Source organism: Scylla paramamosain, chromosome 9 (genome assembly GCF_035594125.1).
Source record: "Scylla paramamosain isolate STU-SP2022 chromosome 9, ASM3559412v1, whole genome shotgun sequence".
Taxonomy (NCBI): Eukaryota; Metazoa; Arthropoda; class Malacostraca; order Decapoda; family Portunidae; genus Scylla; species Scylla paramamosain.
Window position 1 is genome coordinate 1,218,253 of NC_087159.1, and position 21,748 is coordinate 1,240,000.

The 21,748-nt window shown below is 44.2% G+C and overlaps 1 protein-coding gene across 4 annotated transcripts in view; it reads right to left on the reverse strand.

Moving 5' to 3' along the window:
- The window catches only part of LOC135103364 (beta-1,4-mannosyltransferase egh-like), a 69,299-nt gene that overhangs the window by 5,317 nt on the left and 42,234 nt on the right, over positions 1-21,748 (reverse strand). For 2 of the 4 annotated variants that reach the window (XM_064009434.1, XM_064009433.1), the window contains 4 exons: positions 3,718-3,782; positions 1,866-2,083; positions 1,488-1,736; positions 867-1,067 (listed from right to left, as the gene is read on the reverse strand). In XM_064009434.1, the coding sequence (XP_063865504.1) occupies positions 867-1,067; positions 1,488-1,736; positions 1,866-2,078 (663 nt within the window). In that variant the 5' untranslated portion in view covers positions 2,079-2,083; positions 3,718-3,782. Of the gene's footprint in view, positions 1-866; positions 1,068-1,487; positions 1,737-1,865; positions 2,084-2,266; positions 2,638-3,717; positions 3,783-5,686; positions 5,752-21,748 lie in introns of those variants that run through there. The other 2 variants (XM_064009437.1, XM_064009432.1) reach the window with 2 other exon arrangements.

A 21,748-nucleotide genomic window follows, 5' to 3' on the forward strand; every position in this document is an offset into this window, starting at 1 on the left:
TTCTGAAATATTAAAAAAGCAAAAGGACATATCAGCAAAGCATAAATAAATTAACTGAAAAAAAAAATAAATAAATAAATAACACCAAATAACACCTAATAAACATCACCATAATTGTTCCAGTGTAGCCCCAGCTTTGGATTCTGTTAAAGACTGGAATTTTCTGGGATGACTACCTATTTCTAGGTTCACTCAGTACCGGTCAACTATGGCAGGGTAAATAACTGGCCTGCCTACTCTATACATTGAGGCACAGGATGGGCATGCTGCCATCCCTACACCAACACCCACAATTAAGTAGATTATCCCTTTATATTGTGTTTACATAATGTAGTCTTTAGATTAGCTCTACCTAAGAGAATTTTCACACCAACTACAACACAAGTCAAGTCTCTGCATTCTTTCAGGTAAATATGATTGTCAGTTTATGTTTTCCTTTGCTCAGGCTACTAAACCTTAGGACAGTACAATTCTCTGCTGGGGTGGTGTGGACATCCAGAATCAAGTCACATTTCCATTCCATTTGTCACGAGCCACCAGATAACTGACATAAAATACCAAACAACTGATTGCTGTTGCATTTGTATGGCATGAAAATTCAGCAGATCAGAAACGTAACTAACTGGAATTTATAGTTGCATTTGTATGGCACGAAAATTCAGCAAATCAGAAACGTAATTAACTGGAATTTATAAAGCCGTAAGATTGCTAGATAACAAGGATTACTCTGTATATTGGCAGTAATGACTTCTGCAAGCAATGTACTCCCTTTTACAAGAAAGCCTTCTGAGTCTTCAGCTAACAAGGAAGTTAGTAGTAGCAGTGATGCATTACAAAAGAACTCAGTGTATACACCAAACACTGACCTGACCAAACTGGTGTCTGCCTTCAATAACAAAGTTAAGAATCCCACGAATAGCAGCCTCAGTTGCCAGAGTTTCCTCATCCAAGTGAACTATCCAGTCTGTGTCTGCCAGAAGGTTGACATCCTCCTCCAGGCAGTACTGCAATGCTCGAGCCTTGAACAGTGCTCCACTCTTGGGCCGATAACTTGATGGAACAACCACCTGAAAAGTAATTTCAACAGGTCACTTAAAAAGTAATTTCTGCTTACCTAAAAAAATTGCTCCTGGAAAATCTAGTTTATCTCAACTTCCAGTTCCTTATTACTAAAACAGTTTTCAGATCATCCCCTAATGCAATCACAAGCATCATGGTGATAAGATCAGTACAAAGATGTATGGACACACAGACACAGAGGAAACAGGGAAATATTCTGAGGTGTATGTACATACATACTGCCATACAACTGTGATATGAGAAAAAAATACTATCTATCTATATATCATGCTGGCAATCCCACACTGGGTGGCTCAAACAAGGCACTAAGAAAATACTAACAAATATATTTTTAGTGGTTTAAGTAGCAGAATTTTATAGGAATGTTACCATCATCACACAAAGACACTCACAGCAAATATACTGACCTGTCTGATTCTCTGGTTTTCGGGGAGGTCAATTTTTTTATCTGTGACAACCTCAATCATAAACTTTTCAAGACCAACACGTAAGCAGGTATTAAGGTTGCGATTAACATTGGTTCTGACCAAGTCTGGGTAATCTCCACGTGTGACCACCCTCAGGCACAGGAATGGTGCTAAGAGAGGAGAACCCTTCAGCTTGGCTCTCTCAGGGAAGGCATTGAAGCAGATGAAACCAAGGAAATTAAACACTGCCTGTAAGAAAACAAAGACTTTAATATTAACATTCAGTATGTGGGGATCATATCAAGTGACATAAGATAATAATTGCAACACAGATGTGCATAATGATATCAAGTACTGAGAATAGACTATGTTTTTCACCTGAGGCAGTGCCAGGAGAGGTAAGAGTCTCAACAGTTGAAAAAGGAGGGTGACTAGAGGAGGATATGCAGCTGTGGTGGGTGTTCCTCCCCAGAGACCCCCCGCGCCCACCTCAAACAGGAACACCACGATGAGAAGGAGACACACATGTGCCACATGCTTGGTGGTGTGCAGTTTCTCAGAGAAGGCCGAGCTTACCCAACTCACCACCATTTTACCTGGATGGACAAAATAATTTTAAACTGTGCTGTGAGGACACACTGAACACCAAACATCAGCCAACATTTCTATCTTAAGCAACACAATATGAAGAGTTACAAAAGAACCAGAGCCACACTTTTCCTTGATACAATGTGAGTGTCTGGCTTTCTGCCACACACACACAAACACACACACCTCACCTTTGTTGCACATGTTAATTCTCCTTGGTACAATAGTCCGTACTATTGTGATTTCAGGAGATTTTGGTGCCATATTGTTTGGTGAGTAATCTTCTGTTGTTTACAAATAAGCAAAATATAAACTGGTAAGGTGCTATCAAACACTGATTGGAGATCATAGGTAAAGCACTTAGTGAGACACTTTCAAAAGCATTTCAATCTAAATGAATTACTATCTATTAATCATCACAGATTGCATGTCAAGTTACAGATTATTCACTGTTTTATCAATTTAGTTAAATTCTTTTCCTTGATTCATCAGGTTATGCCCTTGTTTGGCAGCACAATCGTCACTGAGTACAGTGGAGCAGGCGGAGGTTGGCCACGTACTGAGGTTATGTAGGTGATACCACCAGCTCCGCCTATATCACATTCTCTCCCCTTTATCAGATAAGATATGGCATTTTTATCTTGAATATATGATAGGATAGTCCTGGTTAGGTAAACAAAAATATGGACAGTTTAACATCTATATCTATCAACCTGTATTTGACATCTGTTCCTAAGATGGCTGAAACATGAGTCACAATTTATTGCTGCCCTTGTATCCCTCCCTAGCATGTTCTAATCTTCCCATTCTCTCATCAATCTTTTCTCCCACATACTCCTGCACTTTGGTGGAGGTCATCCTCTACCACTCACCACACCTCCCATACTCTTATCTACATAAACACTCTCTCACTCATCTCACTTTCTGCATTTCTTTCTACACAGCCAATCCACCTTAAGATGGTGTGCTCAATCACAGCACATTTCATTCCCTCACTTTTAGTTCAATATCTTGATAAAATTGTGGCTATTAGAAAAACTGGCAAAATATGCAAAAATAAATTGATCTCCAGCATCTTCACTCTTGTAAATGAATGTACAATAAAAATTATGGGAAAAAATGTGGGTGCATATGCTTGTAATTTCATACTACTTGACTCCTTTTCATAAGTGTGATGTTACCTAACAGACTTTTCCACTGACATTAAGGAAGCAAGGTAAATCTGTGGGCAGATCATCTGACAATCTGGCAATGATACAGTCTGAAAGCACCACACCTATATAATAGAGAGGCAACATGCAATACCTGTGGTCATACAGTTCATTGGTCTCATCCACCAGCATCTCGGCTCTCTGGACATGCAGCAACACACAGCAACCAGTGAAATCAATGAATATTACATTAACAATGAGGATACATGTGATTTCTTTCTTGAGATCATTGGTGCTGTATGCTTCCATCACTTTACTCCTATGATTTCACAATACAAAAAGTCATAACAGATTACTTCCAAACTGATACCTGTTTCCTCATTTCATACAGACAACAACGACTAGCTAACTGCTTCACTGGTATTCATCACAGGCTACTGCATCACACTTTCACACTTCTTTTAATACCTGTAAATACAAGTGGCACTGACCTCCAATGCGAATGACACTGTGGTTATCTTAGTCTCGGCATGGTCTCACCCCTGCCACACTACACCTGGAGGAGAAGGAAGACACCAGTAAAACATAAGTTACAGCAGCACATCTTATTCAAAAGAGGCATAAAGTGTGGTGTCAAGAAAGGGATGAAAAGTTTGCAGCAAGACTCACATGATGATCTCTAAATAAAAATAATACATAAAGCTGAATGAATCAATAAAGAACAGTAATGAATAACTTAGGAATAAGGTAAAATGTCTGAGGAGACAGTTGTTATCATTATTGCAAGTGCTACTAAAAATCTAAGGTAAAATAAACTGAAAACTGAAAAACAATGTGGACTTTGTTCAAGCTTCACCCTCCTGTAGGTAATCCAACTTTACAGACACAAGACCCAGATTCAAATATGCTAACAGGTTCATAGTATTCTTAGTATGCATATGTGTTTGTCTGTATGTGTGCATGTGTGTGTGGGTGAGTGTGCCACAGAAATAGTGTGCTACATTCTCCTCTCCTTCCAACTGTTTACCTCCAGCATAAACCAGGTCACTCAACACGGCATTGCTGACGAGGGTTTCCTTGCTATAAGAGTGTTACATGCTTACACTCAAGACCAAAAATGCATCAAGTACACTGCAATGTTTATCGTCAACACAAGGGGATATTACCTCACTAGAATACCGGCCACCCTAGTATTACCACTTTGAAGATCCATCACACAAGTATTACCTGTATGAAGACCCAACACTCTGATATCTGGTGCACTATAATACTTTGTCATGGTAAGGAAAAATGACCTCACATATTAGTCACCCTAGGAATTACTACTATAAAGATTTATCACCTCAGTGTTACCATTAGGAAAAACTACCATCCCAGTATTACCCAGTATAAAAATTCCCTCCCCCTCTCTCTCTCTCTCATTCAACAATAGAGTAGTAGAGATATTGTTTCTTTCAAAAATCAAACTCAGCCCCACTAGCCATGAAAAAAAAAAGCCAAACACACTCAACAAAAAGGAACTCTGAACAATCCACTGGGCAAAAAAAAAAAAAAAAAAAAAAAAAAAAAAAAAAAAAAAAAAAAAAAAAGCTTAGCACACACCCCAAAAAGGAACTCTGAACAATCACGTGGTTAAAAATGTTTCCTTAAATATTTTCATTTGCAACATTCACATTTGGGTCACGGGTGTTCAATAATATGGATTGCCTTGGTTGTCAGTCAGCACAGTAGGTCAGGAGGGGAGTGTAATGTTTTATGTTAACTTATTGCATTACTACTACTACTACTACTACTACTACTACAACTACTACTACTACTACTACTAATGGTAATTAAGTATTCAAGTTATCAAACAAAATGTATACTATGTGACATGGACTTATCACACAACAAACAGGATAGCAAGATTGTAGTGATAAGTATGGATCCCTCCTCCTCCCACTACTACTACTACTACTACTACCACCACTAAATTGTTGCTATCAAACATTCTCGTACACAAGGAAAAAGAAAACCCTCAAGTGACTACAAACTGAAAGGAAATGCTACCTCATGCAAAATTCCACGTTACGGTGACTCAAACATCACTGGTTCACGGAAGCACACACATTCTGAAACACTTTAGCGCCCCACCTCCACTACATTCAAAGGTTCTAGTTGAAGTTGCACGGGTTTTTAGGGTGCTTTTAAGGTTCTAGTGACAAATTAACAAGATTACTACATTATCAATAGGTAAAACACACGTGAGAACTCGGCTAATAACCTCTGTGGCCTCTGAAAACAGTCGTGGTGAGAGGGCGAAGAGTTTCACAATACGGGCCTGTTGACACATATACAAACTGCAGAGAGGATAAAATAAATGCAAAGATACGAAGATGATACCACACGAACAGTCCACTGATATACTAAACACGCACACACACAGAGTGGGTCTCCCTCCAGTACCCCAAAAACACACACATGGCAGTTCCCGCCGTGATGTGAAATACTGTACGTCTCTCCCGCGTGTTATCGGTGCGTCACCTAAATGAGGTACCTCGAGGGCGGAGAGCGGCGGTAAACTGACGAGTGCTTTCAAGACGACAGGAAGAAAACGTTGGGGAGAGGAGGGACAGTGTGTGTGTGTGTGTGTGTGTGTGTGTGTGTGTGTGTGTGTGTGTGTGTGTGTGTGTGTTGAGGGGAGGGTGGGGGAGAGGGGAGCGGAGCTGAAAAGCAGGAAAACTGAGACAACGAGAGAAGTAGCGCTGGGGGAGGTTAAGGGGAGTGGGGGCAGTGGTCATGGCCCCACGTGAGGAAGTGTGCGAATAAGAATAGGAAAAGAATTCTATTGGCAGTAGAAAATAAGGGAACCAGCTGATATCACGGTTATATCTGAGGCTGAAGTGAATGGTGGAGGAAGGGAGTGTTAAAAGAAGAGGTGAGTAACGTGTGGAGGTGGCCAGGAAGTGAATGGGGTGCTTGGACAGGTAGGAGTGAGTGTAGGTGCTTGGAGGGGGAGTTAATGGGAGTGTTTGGACAGCTAGGGAGTGAGTGGGAGTGCTGGAACAGGGAGTGAATAGGTGCACTTGGACGGAGAGTGCATGGCGGGCGCTTAGACAGGAAGTGAGTGTCAGGAAAGTGTTCAGATAGGAAGGGAGTGACAGGAAGGTGTTTAGTCAGTGAGTGCATGTGTGCTTAGACAGATAGGAGTGAACACCCACGGTAACGGGAATCAGTGATGAGACTTCAAGGGTAAGATCATGAAGTAACACTTAAAACCCGCCCCTGACGACACAGCAAGACTGGCCACAACGCCGTAAGTCCTGGCATTAACTCACAAACTTATCTTCGTGTTCTTAAACATTTCAGCGCCCTTTCTCGACTCTTAATTGGCTGAAGTGTAAGTTATTAAAGTTTTCAAGACTGTTTTCATGATTTCAGTGATAGTTTAACAAGAAGTATGGGGAAAATACACTCATGAGAATACGCATAATATTCCCTGTGACTTTTGAAAAGTCAAGGGACTTCTCAAATGTTCAATCCTTTTCGGACGACACTCTACGGGAAGTGGTACCTTAAATCGTCGCTTTTTAATGCCTTTTGTTGCTTTTGGCCAGAGTACCTGTTGCATGAAATAGGGGAGAGTAAGGAATGATGCGCCACAGAGATGATTAGCCGGATTGCCAAGACTATTTCTCTTGTTAATGATGTAGTAGTCTTGTAGAACTGAAAACGTAAAAAACACCCATAAAAAACCTAAATAGTTTCAACTAGAACATTCTAAAGTAATGAAGGTGCGGGGCAGAAATGTTTCAGAATAGGGGTCTGAAAGAGTATTACATTAATGCAAAGTTCACTGTTCGGAACACATCCCCAGCGGGCGTGTGTGTGCATCCCGGAATCACGTGGTAAGCAATAAGTAGACACCTGATGATCCAATGCTGACCTCATGCCGACCCATCGCTGCACCTCCATTCCCGTGACCCTGACATCATTGGTCTCGTTCACACAGCGACGCCACGCAGTCAGGAACAAGTCATACATGCCTGCTTTCCCACGGTTCCCTCGGTCATGCCACTAAACTATTATGCTTCCACTCAGTTTACTACAAGGAACAGTCACCCCTACGAGTTTCTGAATAGGCTCGTATCCCTACATGTTTCGAAACTTTATATTTATCATCTTCAGTGATGCCGCTAAACTATTACGCTTCTACTCAGTTTACAAGGAGCAGGCATCCCTACGAATTTCTGAATAGGCTTGTATCCCTACATGTTTTGGAGCTAAAATATTACGCTTTTCGTTTATAAGGAAAACTTACTCGTGCGCGTTCCTCATTAAGCTCGTATCTCTTAACGTTTCCGCCCTTTATCAAAAACTGTAACTGGCTCTTGTGTAGGTTGTCAGTTATTTTATTTTAACCTTGGTCCGTCTCGCCAGTACATAAAACAAGTGATATATAATGAAAGAACAGAGTATGCGTGATGTCAGGGTGTTCCATCACAAATTGATCGCAAAAAAGAAACACACGGATAAGAACAATAACAACGTAAGAAAAACAAACAGATAAATATTGCCAAGGCTGAGAGAGAGAGAGAGAGAGAGAGAGAGAGAGAGAGAGAGAGAGAGAGAGAGAGAGAGAGAGAGAGAATAACATCAAGCCTTGTAAACAAAACGATTATAAATTTTCACTTCTCTATCCCCACCCACTCCACTCCACTTCACTCCACTTCACACTCCACACAATACACCACACTCACTCCACAACACTCCACACCCCTGTCCATCCACCCCATTACCCATCCATCCACTCCATTACCCATCCATCCACTCCATCAACCTATCTCACCACCCTCCACATCCACCCACATCTCTCTCTCTCTCTCCCCTCCTCCCCCCTGACTCTCTTAATGGTATGGCCTCCCCTTCACTGACGCATAGACGTGCCCATTGATTGCGTGATGGGCAGGTAGCTATGGAGGATTTCCTGCATACCTGAGGAGCAACATACGTAATATCTGCAACATTCTTAATTGTTAGGATCCTTTCTTCTATTTCGCCTTCGTCTTCGTCTCTACTCCCTTATAAGATGAAGGTAAAGATGAAGATGATGATGAAGATGAAGAAGGAGAAAGAAAAAAAGAAGCAATGACGAAGTCCTGATGAGGCTCCTTCTCGTGTGTGTGTGTGTGTGTGTGCGTGTGTGTGTGTGTTATTCATTTGTTATTTTAAGATTTAAGAGTCACAGTCATAATATAATAGAAGCGTACACGCCTTCATATATTTTTTTTCCTTCAAGGTTGACGTCATTTTCCAGAGCGACTGGATAATAATAATAATAATAATAATAATAATAATAATAAAAAAACACACCAAAAAAGGAGTAGGTAAAGTTTTCTTCCCGACTGATTGCTACTCACGTGTGTGTGTGTGTGTGTGTGTGTGTGTGTGTGTGTGTGTGTGTGTGTGTGTGTGTGTGTGTGTGTGTGTGTGTGTGTGTGTGTGTGTGTGTGTGTGTGATGTAATGAAAACGGACGTCACTGGCCGAGCCCCGTCCTTCATGGTGTGTGTGTGTGTGTGTGTGTGTCGGCCGCCGTGACGTTATTTCCTTTTCTTTGCACGTCATCGATAATATTAGTGTTGTGGTGGTGGTGGAGGTGGTGGTGGTGGTGGTGGTGGTGGTGGTAATGATTGGTTCTGATGGCTTATTAGAGGCGCCAACTTCATAATACTTCACGCTCTGTTACATCGCTGCATTATAGAAGTAGTGGTGCGCGTGTGTGTGGGTGGTGGGGGAGCGATTAGTGGCCAGCGATGAGGGGGACTTGGAGTGCTATGGCGAGGCGAGGCAGGGCAGGGCAGAGCAAGGCAGGGCAAGGCTGAGGTCACGGTGCTTGTTGGAACTCTTTACTATCAAATATTACTAATCGTAACACACTAAACATGGTAAATTTTTGAAGTTTTCCTACTCCATTATTGTTTCTGACTTTGGAATTTCCTTCGCTCGTATCCAGTGTGAAGTAGGAAACAATTGTGAAGGAGAGAGCGAAAAAAGTAAATGAATAAATAAAATAAGCAGATACGAGACAACAAAAGGGCTTGGATAATGAACACACACACACACACACACACACACACACACACACACACACACACACACACACAGTAATCAGTCGACGAAAGAGAGAGAGAGAGAGAGAGAGAGAGAGAGAGAGAGAGAGAGAGAGAGAGAGAGAGAGAGAGAGAGAGAGAGAGAGAGAGAGAGAGAGAGAGAGAGAGAGAGAGAGAGAGAGAGAGAGAGAGAGAGAGAGAGAGAAACCTTTACCTACTATTTTTTTAGTCACCTGCATCAGTGACGTCAATCCTGAAGGCGGAAAAAAAAAAGTGAATAATGTCCCCACGTCGATTGTACTCAGCATTCGGTAGGCGCAGATGCACAACTTCACAATCTACCAGCGGCACGTGAGGTACGAAAACTGCAGTGGGTACGTACGTCGCGCTGGCCAGTGAGGGAAGAAAGTGAATGTCGTACTCTTCCCAATCATGCACTATAAACTAGTTCATTATGGGGCAGCGAGCCAAGAGGTGGTGGTGGAGGAGAGGGAGGGAGGGAGGCGGCGGCGGGCGGAGGCTGAGGGAATGAAGCGGGGACTAAGATGGGAAGAGGACAAGGGGCGCTGAAATCAACTCCCTTCTATATTCCCTCAAGCACTCAGTCTTGCCTTCATTCATGCGCGGGGATGTTTACACTGCAGGTCATAGGGGTGAGAAGGTCTTGCGAGGATTACTGCATGATATATACAGCGTGCGTATGTTTCACTGTTAGATTCAGGTGTGGAAAAGTTAGTCATTGCTTATACTGACTCGCACCCCTCAAGCACTCAATCTTCCCTTCATTCATACATTTATTTTACATGGTTACAGGGGAGAGGAGGTCTTACTAAGGTTGCTGCATGATATATACGTAAGTTTCGCTGTTAGATATACGAGTAAGTGCTGGAAAAGTTAGTTACTTCTTACACTGACACGCATTCCTCACACACTTATTCTTCCCTTCATACGAGTCGCTCGCATGCGTGGACTACTGCATTATCAAATACGTACATTTCACTATCAGTAGGAAACATTAATGAACTGGCAGTTGTGCGCATTATCTTAACACTTTTTTTTTTTTTTGTGTTGTATAATTTTCCTTGAGTGCTGTACAATGACACAGTTACTGCATCATACAGGGCTCTCAGTTGTTGGGTTTTTCTTGGTTCATGCAGAAAAGAGGGTCATCTGATTGCTGTACAGTGAAAGGCTTGTCCCCGTGGGCGTATTGCGTTATATTCGCAGCTAGTTATCGTGAAGACCTTGGGAATGTCCAGTTAAGGTTACAATACTCACTGGAGAAAAGAAAGTTCCATAAATTGTTATACCGTGAATGGCTTATTCCCTGAGGGTGTGTTGCACTGTATTCGCGGCTAGTTATTTGTGAAGACCTTGAAAATGTCTAAGGTTAACGTTATAATACTCAATGGAGAGAAAAAAAAAAAGATACGTAATACTGACAGGAGAAAAAGAAAGTTCTATAGATTACTGTACCGTGAATAGCTTATCCCTGAGACCGTGATCCATATTCAGGAACGTTTTGCCCTCTCACCACGACTATTTTCAAAGGCCACAGAGATGATTAGCCGGGTTCTCGAGACTGTTTGTCCAGTTAGTAATGTAGAAATCTTGTTAATCTGTTACTAGAACATTGAAAACACCGTGGAAATCCCGTGCAGCTTCAATTAGAGGCTTTTGAAAGTAGTGGAAGTATGGCGAGGAAGTGTTTCAGACTACGGTGCTGTGTCCACGACTAGTTATCTATAAAGACTCTGAAACTGTCTAACCTTGCAATATTTATTCTTTCTATGATATTACAAGAAAAAAAAATCCTATAGACTGTTGTGCAATGAAGGTGAACTACACCCAGCTCATTGTTATAGAATCCATGACAGCCTTGACAGGATCTGGCTGAGGTCATAATACGAGCACTCTTTGGATTCTCCCCCTTGACATATGTAGCAGGAAAACACTAATATAGATGGCTAAAGTGAACGGCTTACGTAACAGAGGTGGGGAACAGCGCTCTACTCAATGTTATAGAAATCCATGTAAGCCTTGGAAGTCTCTGGGTGAGTTTATAATACTGTGGGATTTCCTTCGACACAAGCAGTAGGAAAACACTTCGGTACATAGACTCCTGTACAGAAAACGGCCAATAGCAAAGAAAGCACAGCGCTCTACTTAATGTTACAAAAATCCATGCAAGCCTTGAAAGTCTCTGGGTGAAGGTACAACACTATAGATTCTCCCTCGAAACCTCGTATGTGATAGGAAAATAGTTCTATATGTAGATCCCTGTATAGTGAAAGGTTTACAACAGACGAACAGCGCTCTACTCACTGCTCTAGTCACCCACGGAGGCCTCGCAAATGTCATAATACACCGGAGAGCTTAAAGAGAGCATACTGAGCGCTGTTCCCTGCTCTACGCGCCGCACTCCTAACACTCAGCCCATCACGGTGAGTCTAGGAAGGTCAGCCCATTTCACTCATACACAAATTATTTTCTCATAGTCATTCCCTCAACTTTCTGGGCATTTATTTTTTGCACTAGTCCCTTAAATTGTTCTCTAACCCTCAAAAATAAATAAATAAATAAATAAATAAATAAATAAATAAATAAAATGAATAAATAGATAAAAAAAATTATAACCCTTTCTTCTCAAGTGGTTATGCGGTTTTAAAATAGTTCTGTAACCTAGAGATGACTGATTTCACCTGTCTACAATTCTTCAATAATTATGTGGCCTAGAAAACACAGAATTAGTCTTTTATCTCTTCCTCTTGTCTCTTCTTGTGTCTGTGCGATGTTTCCTCTCCCTTCTTCTCTCCGTATCTATGAGCTTTTTATCTTCTCTACTTTCTACGTGTCTATACGATTTTTTTTTTGTCTATACGATTTTTTTTCTCTCTCCTCTTTTCTTTCTATGCGTCAATGTGGTTTTTCTCTCTCCTTTGTGTGGTAATGCGATTTTTCCATCTTTTCTTATTTCTGTGTTTATGTGATTCTTATCTTCTGCGCTCCGAATGTCAACTAAAGACGGTTGCAGCAATAAGTGTGATCCATAAGAACATAAGAAATAAGGGAAGCTGCAAGAAGCGACCAGGCTTACACGTGGCAGTCCCTGTATGAAATATACCTACCTATTTCCATCTATTATCCCCATCCATAAACACGTCTAATCTTCTCTTAAAGCTCCCTTATGTCCTAGCACTAACAATTACCCATTAAGCGGGTAACAGTAGGCGGTGTTCCCTTAGCCGCTGACGACATGCCTTCAATATTCTTACGTGAGAGATGGAGAGAAAAAAAAAAAAATGTAAACTTGTAGGATGTCTGCGCGGACCCGTAATGAATCCTCAGTGACGGCGTCTGAGTCACGTATTGCATGAAGACGTGTAAATCATGTGGTTTATGACGAAGATGTGGGAATCATGCAGTTTATGACGTAATTACAGCCTCGCTAGTGTGCCGCCGCCTTCTTCACTGGCAAAAATACAGGCAGTGGGTCCTTTTCTTTTCTTTTTCTTTTTGTCATTTTGCCAGAGCTCTTACATGGAAACTCTCTCTCTCTCTCTCTCTCTCTCTCTCTCTCTCTCTCTCTCTCTCTCTCTCTCTCTCTCTCTCCAGTTCGCTCATAAGCTGAATTATTCACTCGCTCATTCAAGCATTCACTTTCTCATCTATTCAATCACCCAAACTCTCTCTCTCTCTCTCTCTCTCTCTCTCTCTCTCTCTCTCTCTCTCTCTCAATTCCGCCCAAACTCAAGTATTCACGCATTCACTTGTTTTCTTATCCACTCAATCACCCACCCACCCTACCACACCCTCCCACTCCTACACTATCCCCCCCCCCCACACACACACACACACAGTCAAGTCAATAGGAATAACAAGACCACAAAAGGCAGATAATAAGTCTAGGCGGCAGCAGCGATATCCAGTCTTCCGGCCGCCGCCAAACCACTCCCAAGTTACGGCGGGGGACGCGTCACAAAAATCGAAGGTGACCTAAATTTGGGGTGTCCTCCGTCACTCGGGATGCCGCTGGTGGTTGGCTGGTGGCTGGCTGGTGGTTGGCTGGTGGCTGATTGGCTGGCTAGCTTGGGTGGTGAGTGAGATCACGCTTCGTATTCCTGACTGTTATCACTATTTATTTATTTATTTTCCTTTTAATCACGAACAATTTTTGTACTGAACTTTCTAAAATATTCCTGTCGTCTAAAAAATAATAATAGATAAATAAATAAATGATAATAACTGAGATCCCACGCCGAAACGTTTTTAAATACCACAGGGATAATCAGTAAGGCTCTAGCAAAGTTTTATCCCCATCAATGCTGCAGAATCCATAAGCTATCCCTGTCACCATGAAAACACGCTTGTAAACCCTAACACCCTCAACTAGTCCATTAAAAGTTGAGAATACGCTTAAACATTCAAGGACTATTTCCAAAGGTCACAGAGATGATCAGTCGGATTCCCACAATGCATTATTCCCATCAATGCCGCAGAATCCTCTAACTATTCCTGGAACCATGAAAACACGCCTGGGAACCTTAACAACATCAACTGGAGGCGAGATGGGACGCTCAAACGCTCGCAGACCTAAAGCCATAACCCCATCACCTTTCCTCTCTCTTTCCGCAGGTCAAAAATACAGACACATGACCTATTACCTTTCCTTTCTCTTTCCCTAGGTCAAAAATTCTCAATAACAACAACAACAACGTCAGAATGTCCTATACGGGGTTATTTTTATTTCCCTCACTTTTTTTTTCCGCGTCCCTTCCCTCGTTCTCCTCTCGAGTTCGGCCACACAGTTCATGGGGACTCGACACGTCTGCGATTATATGAAATTTTCAGACGGAACCTTCACTTATTGGCGAGCGGCGGTGCGTGACTGGAAAACATTGCCCGCCCGCCCGCCCGCCTGCCTGCCTGCCCGCCTACCCCGCCTGCCTGCCTGCCTGCCTGCTTGCCCGCCAACTCGCCCGCCTCCCGCCTGCCTGCCTGCCTGACTAGTGTTTTGTGCATAACTTTTTCTATATCGCCTTTTCCTTTTTTTTTTTTGACGGCGGGGGAATAGAAAGTGGTTATGGAACTTTTTTTTAATTCTATTTCTCTTCCACTTCCTTTCTTTGTCTCCGCTTCTTTGTTTGTTTGTCTGTCTGTCTGTCTGTCTGTCTGTCTGTCTGTCGGTGTGTTTGAGTGTTTTGGTGCGACTGTCTCTGTGTGTCTATATATCTGTCTGTCGGTATGTTTGTCTCTGTCTGTCTTTGTTTGTGTGTCGGTATGTTTGTTTCTGCCCCTGCCTGTCTATCTTTGTCTATCTTTCATCCACCCCATCTATCCATCCATCCATTCCCCCCACCCCCCTCTCTCTCTCTCTCTCACCACCTCTCTTCCTCCACCCACCTTCCACATACACACACTCACCACACCCAGCCACCGTACCCTTCCCACACACCCACCCACACACCACCTCCCCCACCGCAGCAATGTAAACAATGTTGCCAGCCAGCCGCCGCCAGTACCAAGCTATAAACACCTGTTCCCATGACAACGTTGCTAAGTCAGCTGATCCCGTAAACAAGGCCGTTGATCGACCGGACAGCCTGACGTCACTCCTGTCGGCCGGGCTAGGAGGGGAAGGTGGAGGAGGTAGAGTTTATGGGGGCAGGGGAATGACTATACAGGAAGGGTATGGGCAAGATAATGACCAGATGGTGAAAAAAGAGGTAGAGGAAAGAGAGACAGGAGGACAGAATGACGAGAAAAGGAGGGAAAGGACAGGAATAATCTGAGGGATGGGGATGGGAAGGAGAATGACCGTAGGATGAAGAGGAGGTAGGGATGAGAAGGTGGAGAAGGAGAGGGAAGGGTAGAGTGACTAAAGTGAAGAGTGGCTGGGGTGATCCAGAGTGAAGAGAAGGAGGGAATGGGCAAAAGGGAATGGGTAGAATGACCAGAGGAAGGGAGGGGATAACAATTACGACACGACGAAGCACAGCCATCATCACAACTGTTAATGGTTGCCTGGGTGACAATTAGGCCTCGAGGCTTCAAACTTACGTAAACATAGGAAGAGTACTTAATTAATGGTCCTCCTCTTTTTCTTCTTCCTTATCTTCTTCGTTATTCTTGTTCCACCTCCTCCTCCTCCTCCTCCTCTCTATTCATTCTTAAACTACAATTATTTTTCCGGCTTTTTTTTGTTTTTTCTCCTCTTCTTCGTCTTTTTCCTTTCATTCATCCAATGTTCCTTCTTCTTCCTTATCTTATTGTTATTCTTGTTCCTCCTCCTCCTCCTCCTCCTCCTCTCCATTCATTCTCAGACTACTAATACTTCTTTCCTATTTTTCTTACTGGTTTCCTCCTTTTTCTCCTCCTCTTCTTCTCTATTTATTCTTCTTTAGCGATGTATTTCCTTCTTGATTATTTTTCTTACTGTCCTTCCTTCCTTCCTCTCTCTCTCTCTCTCTCTCTCTCTCTCTCTCTCTCTCTCTCTCTCTCTCTCTCTCTCTCTCTCTCTCTCTTCATTCTCTGGTACACTTCTTTTCATAAGACTCTTCCTCCTCTTTTTCCATCTTCTTATTCGTTCTCTTTCTTCTCTTCTTTCATCTTCTCGTTCGTGTCCTTCTCATCGTTCTTGTCCTCCTCCTCGTTCTCCTTCACTGCTATACCTGCTTCCTCCTACAAGTCCATGCCTCTTCTTCCACCTCTTCATCTTCGTCCTCTTCCTCCTATACCTGCTTCCTCCTACAAGTTCGTGGACTCAGCATCCTTTATTGGCGACATTATCATACGACTCTCTCTCTCTCTCTCTCTCTCTCTCTCTCTACACACACACACACACACACACACACACACACACACACACACACACACACACACACACAAACAGGGACTTCTTTACATAATAGGCTTCTTTAGTATTTAATTTATGACACACCTCACGATCAATGGTACTCCTTTATGCGGTAAGTGGCGCCTCACACACACACACACACACACACACACACACACACACACACACACACACACACACACACACACACAGTCAATGACACACACACACAGACACCGGGCACTGACATACACACACACACACACACGCACCGAATAACTAAACCATCCTACTCTCTCTCTCTCTCTCTCTCTCTCTCTCTCTCTCTCTCTCTCTCTCTCTCTCTCTCTCTCTCTCTCTCTCTCTGCCCCTACCCAGCCACCATTTCCTGGCACGGCCCCAATTCCCATATATAGGTTATGAAGACACGGCAGCATAGGGGTGGCTAAGGCGCTAATGGGAAGGGGTGAAGGGCTGGCGACAGGGGGGGAGGATGGCGGGGGTGGGGAGGTGGGGGGGAGTTTATGCATCGTTATTGTTATATTTCAAGTGTGTGTGGGGAGGATAAGGAAGGGTGGGTGAAGGTGGTGGGGGTAGTAGTAGTAGTAGTAGTAGTAGTAGTAGCAGTAGTAGTAGTAGTAGTAGTAGTAGTGGACAGGTGTGAATAGGTGGGAAAAGAGTGATAGTGAGAGAAAGGAAAAAAAATGAAGGGAAGGAGGAAAAAAATGGTAGTATGGGGGAAGGTATGGAGGAGTAAAGAAATGGTGATGTGATGAGGGAAGAAGGGAGGAGTAAAAAGATGAAGGAAGAATGGAAGAGAATGGGATAATGATGTTGTGAGGAGGGAACAGAGGAAGAGTGATGTGAGAAAAAAAAGAGTAAGGAAGGGAGAAAGAGATAATGTAGGAAGGTGAATGAACGAGAAGTGAATAAAAAAAGAGGAAGGGAAGAGAGAGAGAGAGGAGAGAGAGAGAGAGAGAGAGAGAGAGAGAGAGAGAGAGAGAGGAGAGAGAGAGAGAGAGAGAGAGAGAGAGAGAGAGAGAGAGAGATGGAAGATAATAATGTGAAAGAACAATAACAAAAATAACAAAAGAAAAGAAAAAAGAAGGAAGAGAGAAATAAAGATAATAAGATGAAAGAATGAGAAAAAAACAATAAAAAAACAAAGGAAGGAAGACAGAGACAGAGAGGGAGAGAGAGAGACAGACAGGGAGAGATGATGATGATGATGAGAACAAGACCTCGTTTACAATGTCAAGGTCACTCGCTGCTTACTATTCAAATAAAAAAAAAAAAAAAGTTAACCAAAAACGGAACACACTAAACCTTTCCCTTCCCAAATGTCTTTAACCTCTCAGTCAACCTTGAGCGATTCCAAAAAAATTCTCCCATTATAAAAAAGAATAAAATAAAAAATAAAAATAAATAAATAAAAAGAATAAAAAAATAAGCTTCCTGTAGAAAAAAAAAGGAATAAAACAAAAAATAACAAGGAACAAAGGATCTTGCCCGAAGGAATTCACCTCGTAAATCATGTGACGGGGGAGGAGGCATGGGGGAATACGAGGAAGGGGGAATAGGAGACACGGGGTATAGGAGGAATGGGGAACAGGAGGCGAGAGAAATAGGAAGCAGGGGTAATAGGAGGTAGGAAGGAGGCTTGGTGAATAGGTGGGAGGGAACAGGAGTCACGGAAGAGGTTGCTATTGTATCTCCTCCTGTTTCAACTCTCCAACTCCTCACCTCGCCCCTTCCCTTATTCTCCCAGCCTCATCCCCACACACTACCCCAGCCCTGGCCTCACCACAGCTTCCCGGCCCCTCCACCTCCCTCACCTTCAGCCTTCACAGATCCCCTCAGGCGCGAACGAGAGTGGAGATAACGCATGCAAGCTAACAGGGAATGACGCGAGTGTCTGGCGGACTGACTGACTGGCTGGCGGACTGACTGGCTGGCTGGCTGGCTGGCTGGGTGACTGACTACCCAAGGCCTGTGTTCTGAAACGCTTTGCTCTCTCACCACAGAGGCCACAGAGATGAGCATCGGGTTCTCAAGATTGTTTCTCTTTATAATAACGTAGAAATCTTGTTAATCAGTCACTAAAACCGTAAAAACAGCCTTCAAATCAGTGCAGCTTCAACAAAGAGAGCCTTGAGAAAGGACTCGTAGTGGAGGTGAGGTGCAGAAATGCCTTAGAATACAGGTCTGACACTCCCCTCCTTGGCTGGCGACTACTTGGAAAGCCTTCTAAACTTAGGTGACCCAGATCAACGGCGCCGTAGGAGGACGCACGTATATGAAGGGGAGGAAGGGGAGATGTTACTGTCTGGGGCACCTGTGATGGATGGCACCATGCAAGCCTCGGGGCCCTACAGCAGCAGGAGGAGGAGGCCTGGGGGAGGTTGGGTGTGAAGTGTATGGGGTGCAGGGGAGAGGGGGAGGAGGGAACACCCAGGCAGCTGTCTACGAGTTTAGTAAGGCGTCCGTCTGGCTCTCTCTCTCTCTCTCTCTCTCTCTCTCTCTCTCTCTCTCTCTCTCTCTCTCAACTGCTCCTCCTCGCAAACCATGATAAGCAACTGTCCTACGGGCCTGAGAGAGAGAGAGAGAGAGAGAGAGAGAGAGAGAGAGAGAGAGAGAGGAGAGAGAGAGAGAGAGAGATAGAGAGAGAGAGCAGCTTCCATTGGCTAATCTTTATTACAGCCAATCAAAATCGCTATTCTGTTTTGACGGTTTTCACTTACTACTTCCACACACACACACACACACACACACACACACACACCTTGCCTGCCCCGCTGACCTAACGCTCCTATTACCTCCTCATCAGTACAGGAACTTGGTTATCCCGCGTCACTCCTCGTGTCTCTGCTAATCACGCCACTTCCCACCCAACACTCAGATAATGAATACTGATGGGGCGGGGGGAGGGGGAGGGGAAAGAAGAGGGGGTGGATGGGATAGGAAAGAAGGGGGGAAGTGGAGGTTGTGATGTGGAGGGGGCGTGGAGGGTGAGACATCGAGAAGGGTAGAGAGGAAAGGTAGGGGGAAGAAGTAGGGGAGAGGGGAGGGGTAGTGGAGGGTGAGAGTGAACGCACCGCCTTGAGGATGCAGGAAATGAAGACCCGACAAACGGCGAGGTGTGTGTGTGTGTGTCTGTATGTTACCGCCGAGTGACTTGAAGGTCGCTGTTTGTATGTCTCGACACACACACACACACACACACACACACACACACACACAGGTGAAGGGTAATAGGTGTGTGTGCGCGGCAGGGGTAGCGCGCAAGGAGACGTAGAAGGTAGAGATGATGTAAGAGATGCCATGCGTAGTGTAGATAGGAGATGAAGCGATGTGACATAAGCACGTATTCAGAAACGCTTCGCTCTCTCATCATGACTATTTCCAAGAGCCACACAGATAATTAGCCGGATTCTCACGAGGGTTTCTCCTGTTAATGATGTAGAAATTTTGTTTATCTGTCACTAGAACCGTAAAAAAAAAGGCACCCTTAAAAACTCTAATGACTTCAACTATATTGACTTTTTTAATGTAGTCGCGATGTGTGGCGTGGAAGTGTTTCAGAATCAGCAAAAACACTGCATTAAAATCCTCACCACTGCTAGAAACACGAGCAGGAAGGTTAGTTGGGAGCGATTTACGGCAAAGGTATGGCGCAGGGCGAGCGTAGAGGACCAGTAGTGTTACTTGCACCCTGCCTCACTCACTCCCTCCCAAGGCCCTCCAGCGGCACGGCCCGGGATTATATTTAGGATGCGGACTGCCTGAGGAGTGAGGAGGAGGAGGAGGAGGAGGAGGAGGAGGAGGAGGAGGAGGAGGAGGAGAGGCTGCGCGGGGTTGTTAGGTGAGGTGAAGGAACAACATACTGACGTCACAGGTAAAACAGATTAAAATCCTGATAACACACACTGGGGTATGGCAAGGCCGCCCACCACTTCTTAACTTCCTCTTACCCTCCCCCTCTCCACCACTTCTTGACTTCTTCCACTTCCCCTCCCTCCGTTCCTTCCTCCTGCCTCCCTCACCCCTTACTCGTTCTGTCCAGCATGCTTTTGTCACCAGGGAGCAAGATTCAGGGAGGGAGGGGTGGAGTAGTGGTGAGGGTGGGTAGGTGAGGCTCGGGAGGTGAGGCTGGGTTGGGGTGTAGTAGTGGTGGAAGGAGATGCGGGTGGGTGGGGGAGGAGTCGGAAGGCAGACCCCGCCCCCACACAAGTTCAAGGTTGGTGAGACAAAAAGGGCAGGGAGAGGGGATGGGGGTCGACTTGGGCAACTGTACGTCACGACAGGAACCCAACCACGCAGCCGCCCAGCCAGCAGCCAACCATGCTCGTGATCTGAAACGCTTTGCTCTCTCACCACGACTATTTTCAAAGGCCACACAAATGACTAGCCGGGTTCTCAAGAGCGTTTCTCCTGTTAATAATGTAGAAATGTTGTTAATCTGTCGCTGGAACCATAAAAAAACACTTAAAAACCCGTGTAACTTCAACTGGACTTTTTAGAATGTATTAGAGGTGCGGCGTAGAAGTATTTCAGAATATAGTCCCAGCCTCCCTGCCGCCCATTTCATAACCCTGCCATCTAAACAACGGACGGTCCTGTGGGCGTGACATCACCAAACTATAAGGTCAAGACTGACATCACCCTCCAGCAGTAGAACAGCCTAACAGCACAGCAAGGCCCCGCATGCTGCATTCACATTCCACTCCAGCAACACAGCCAAGCCAAGGTCACTCAAGTCAGTCACCGTGGTACCACTACCACCAACACCACCACCACCACAGCCTCGGAAATCCTTTCCACACCACCAACAGCAACACCAGCATTACATACGACCACCACCACAGCCTCGGATACTTGTTCCACACCACCAATAGCAGCACCACCAGCATCACAACCGCGCCGCCGCCACCACCACCACAATCACCAACAACAGAGCCACATACCAGGAACGCCACGCTATCCACGAACCGTAGCCACACAAACACACAAACACACACACACACACACACACACACACACACACACACCTTACCATTCTTCATGACTACTACTACTACTACTACTACTACTACTACTACTACTACTACTACTACTACTACTACTCTTGCTGCTGCTATTACTACTACTGCTACTACTACACCTGGCACTGCTACTATTACTACGCAATACGCAGTGATGGAGCACCAGTAAGTAAACTCAGGGAAGAGAGAGAGAGAGAGAGAGAGAGAGAGAGAGAGAGAGAGAGAGAGAGAGAGAGAGAGAGAGAGAGAGAGAGAGAGAGAGAGAGAGAGGAATGGGCGGAAAATGAAAGGAAGTTTTTTACTACTACTACTACTACTACTACTACTACTACTACTACTACTACTACTATTACTATTTCTTTTCTTCTTACCGCAAGGGCTTACAAAATTATACCTATACAGAAATGCCTATAATAACAATTGTGCTAAAAATAAACAACGGCTGTTCTTCCTGCACATCCTGACGAGAGAGAGAGAGAGAGAGAGAGAGAGAGAGAGAGAGAGAGAGAGAGAGAGAGAGAGAGAGAGAGAGAGAGAGAGAGAGAGAGAAATATA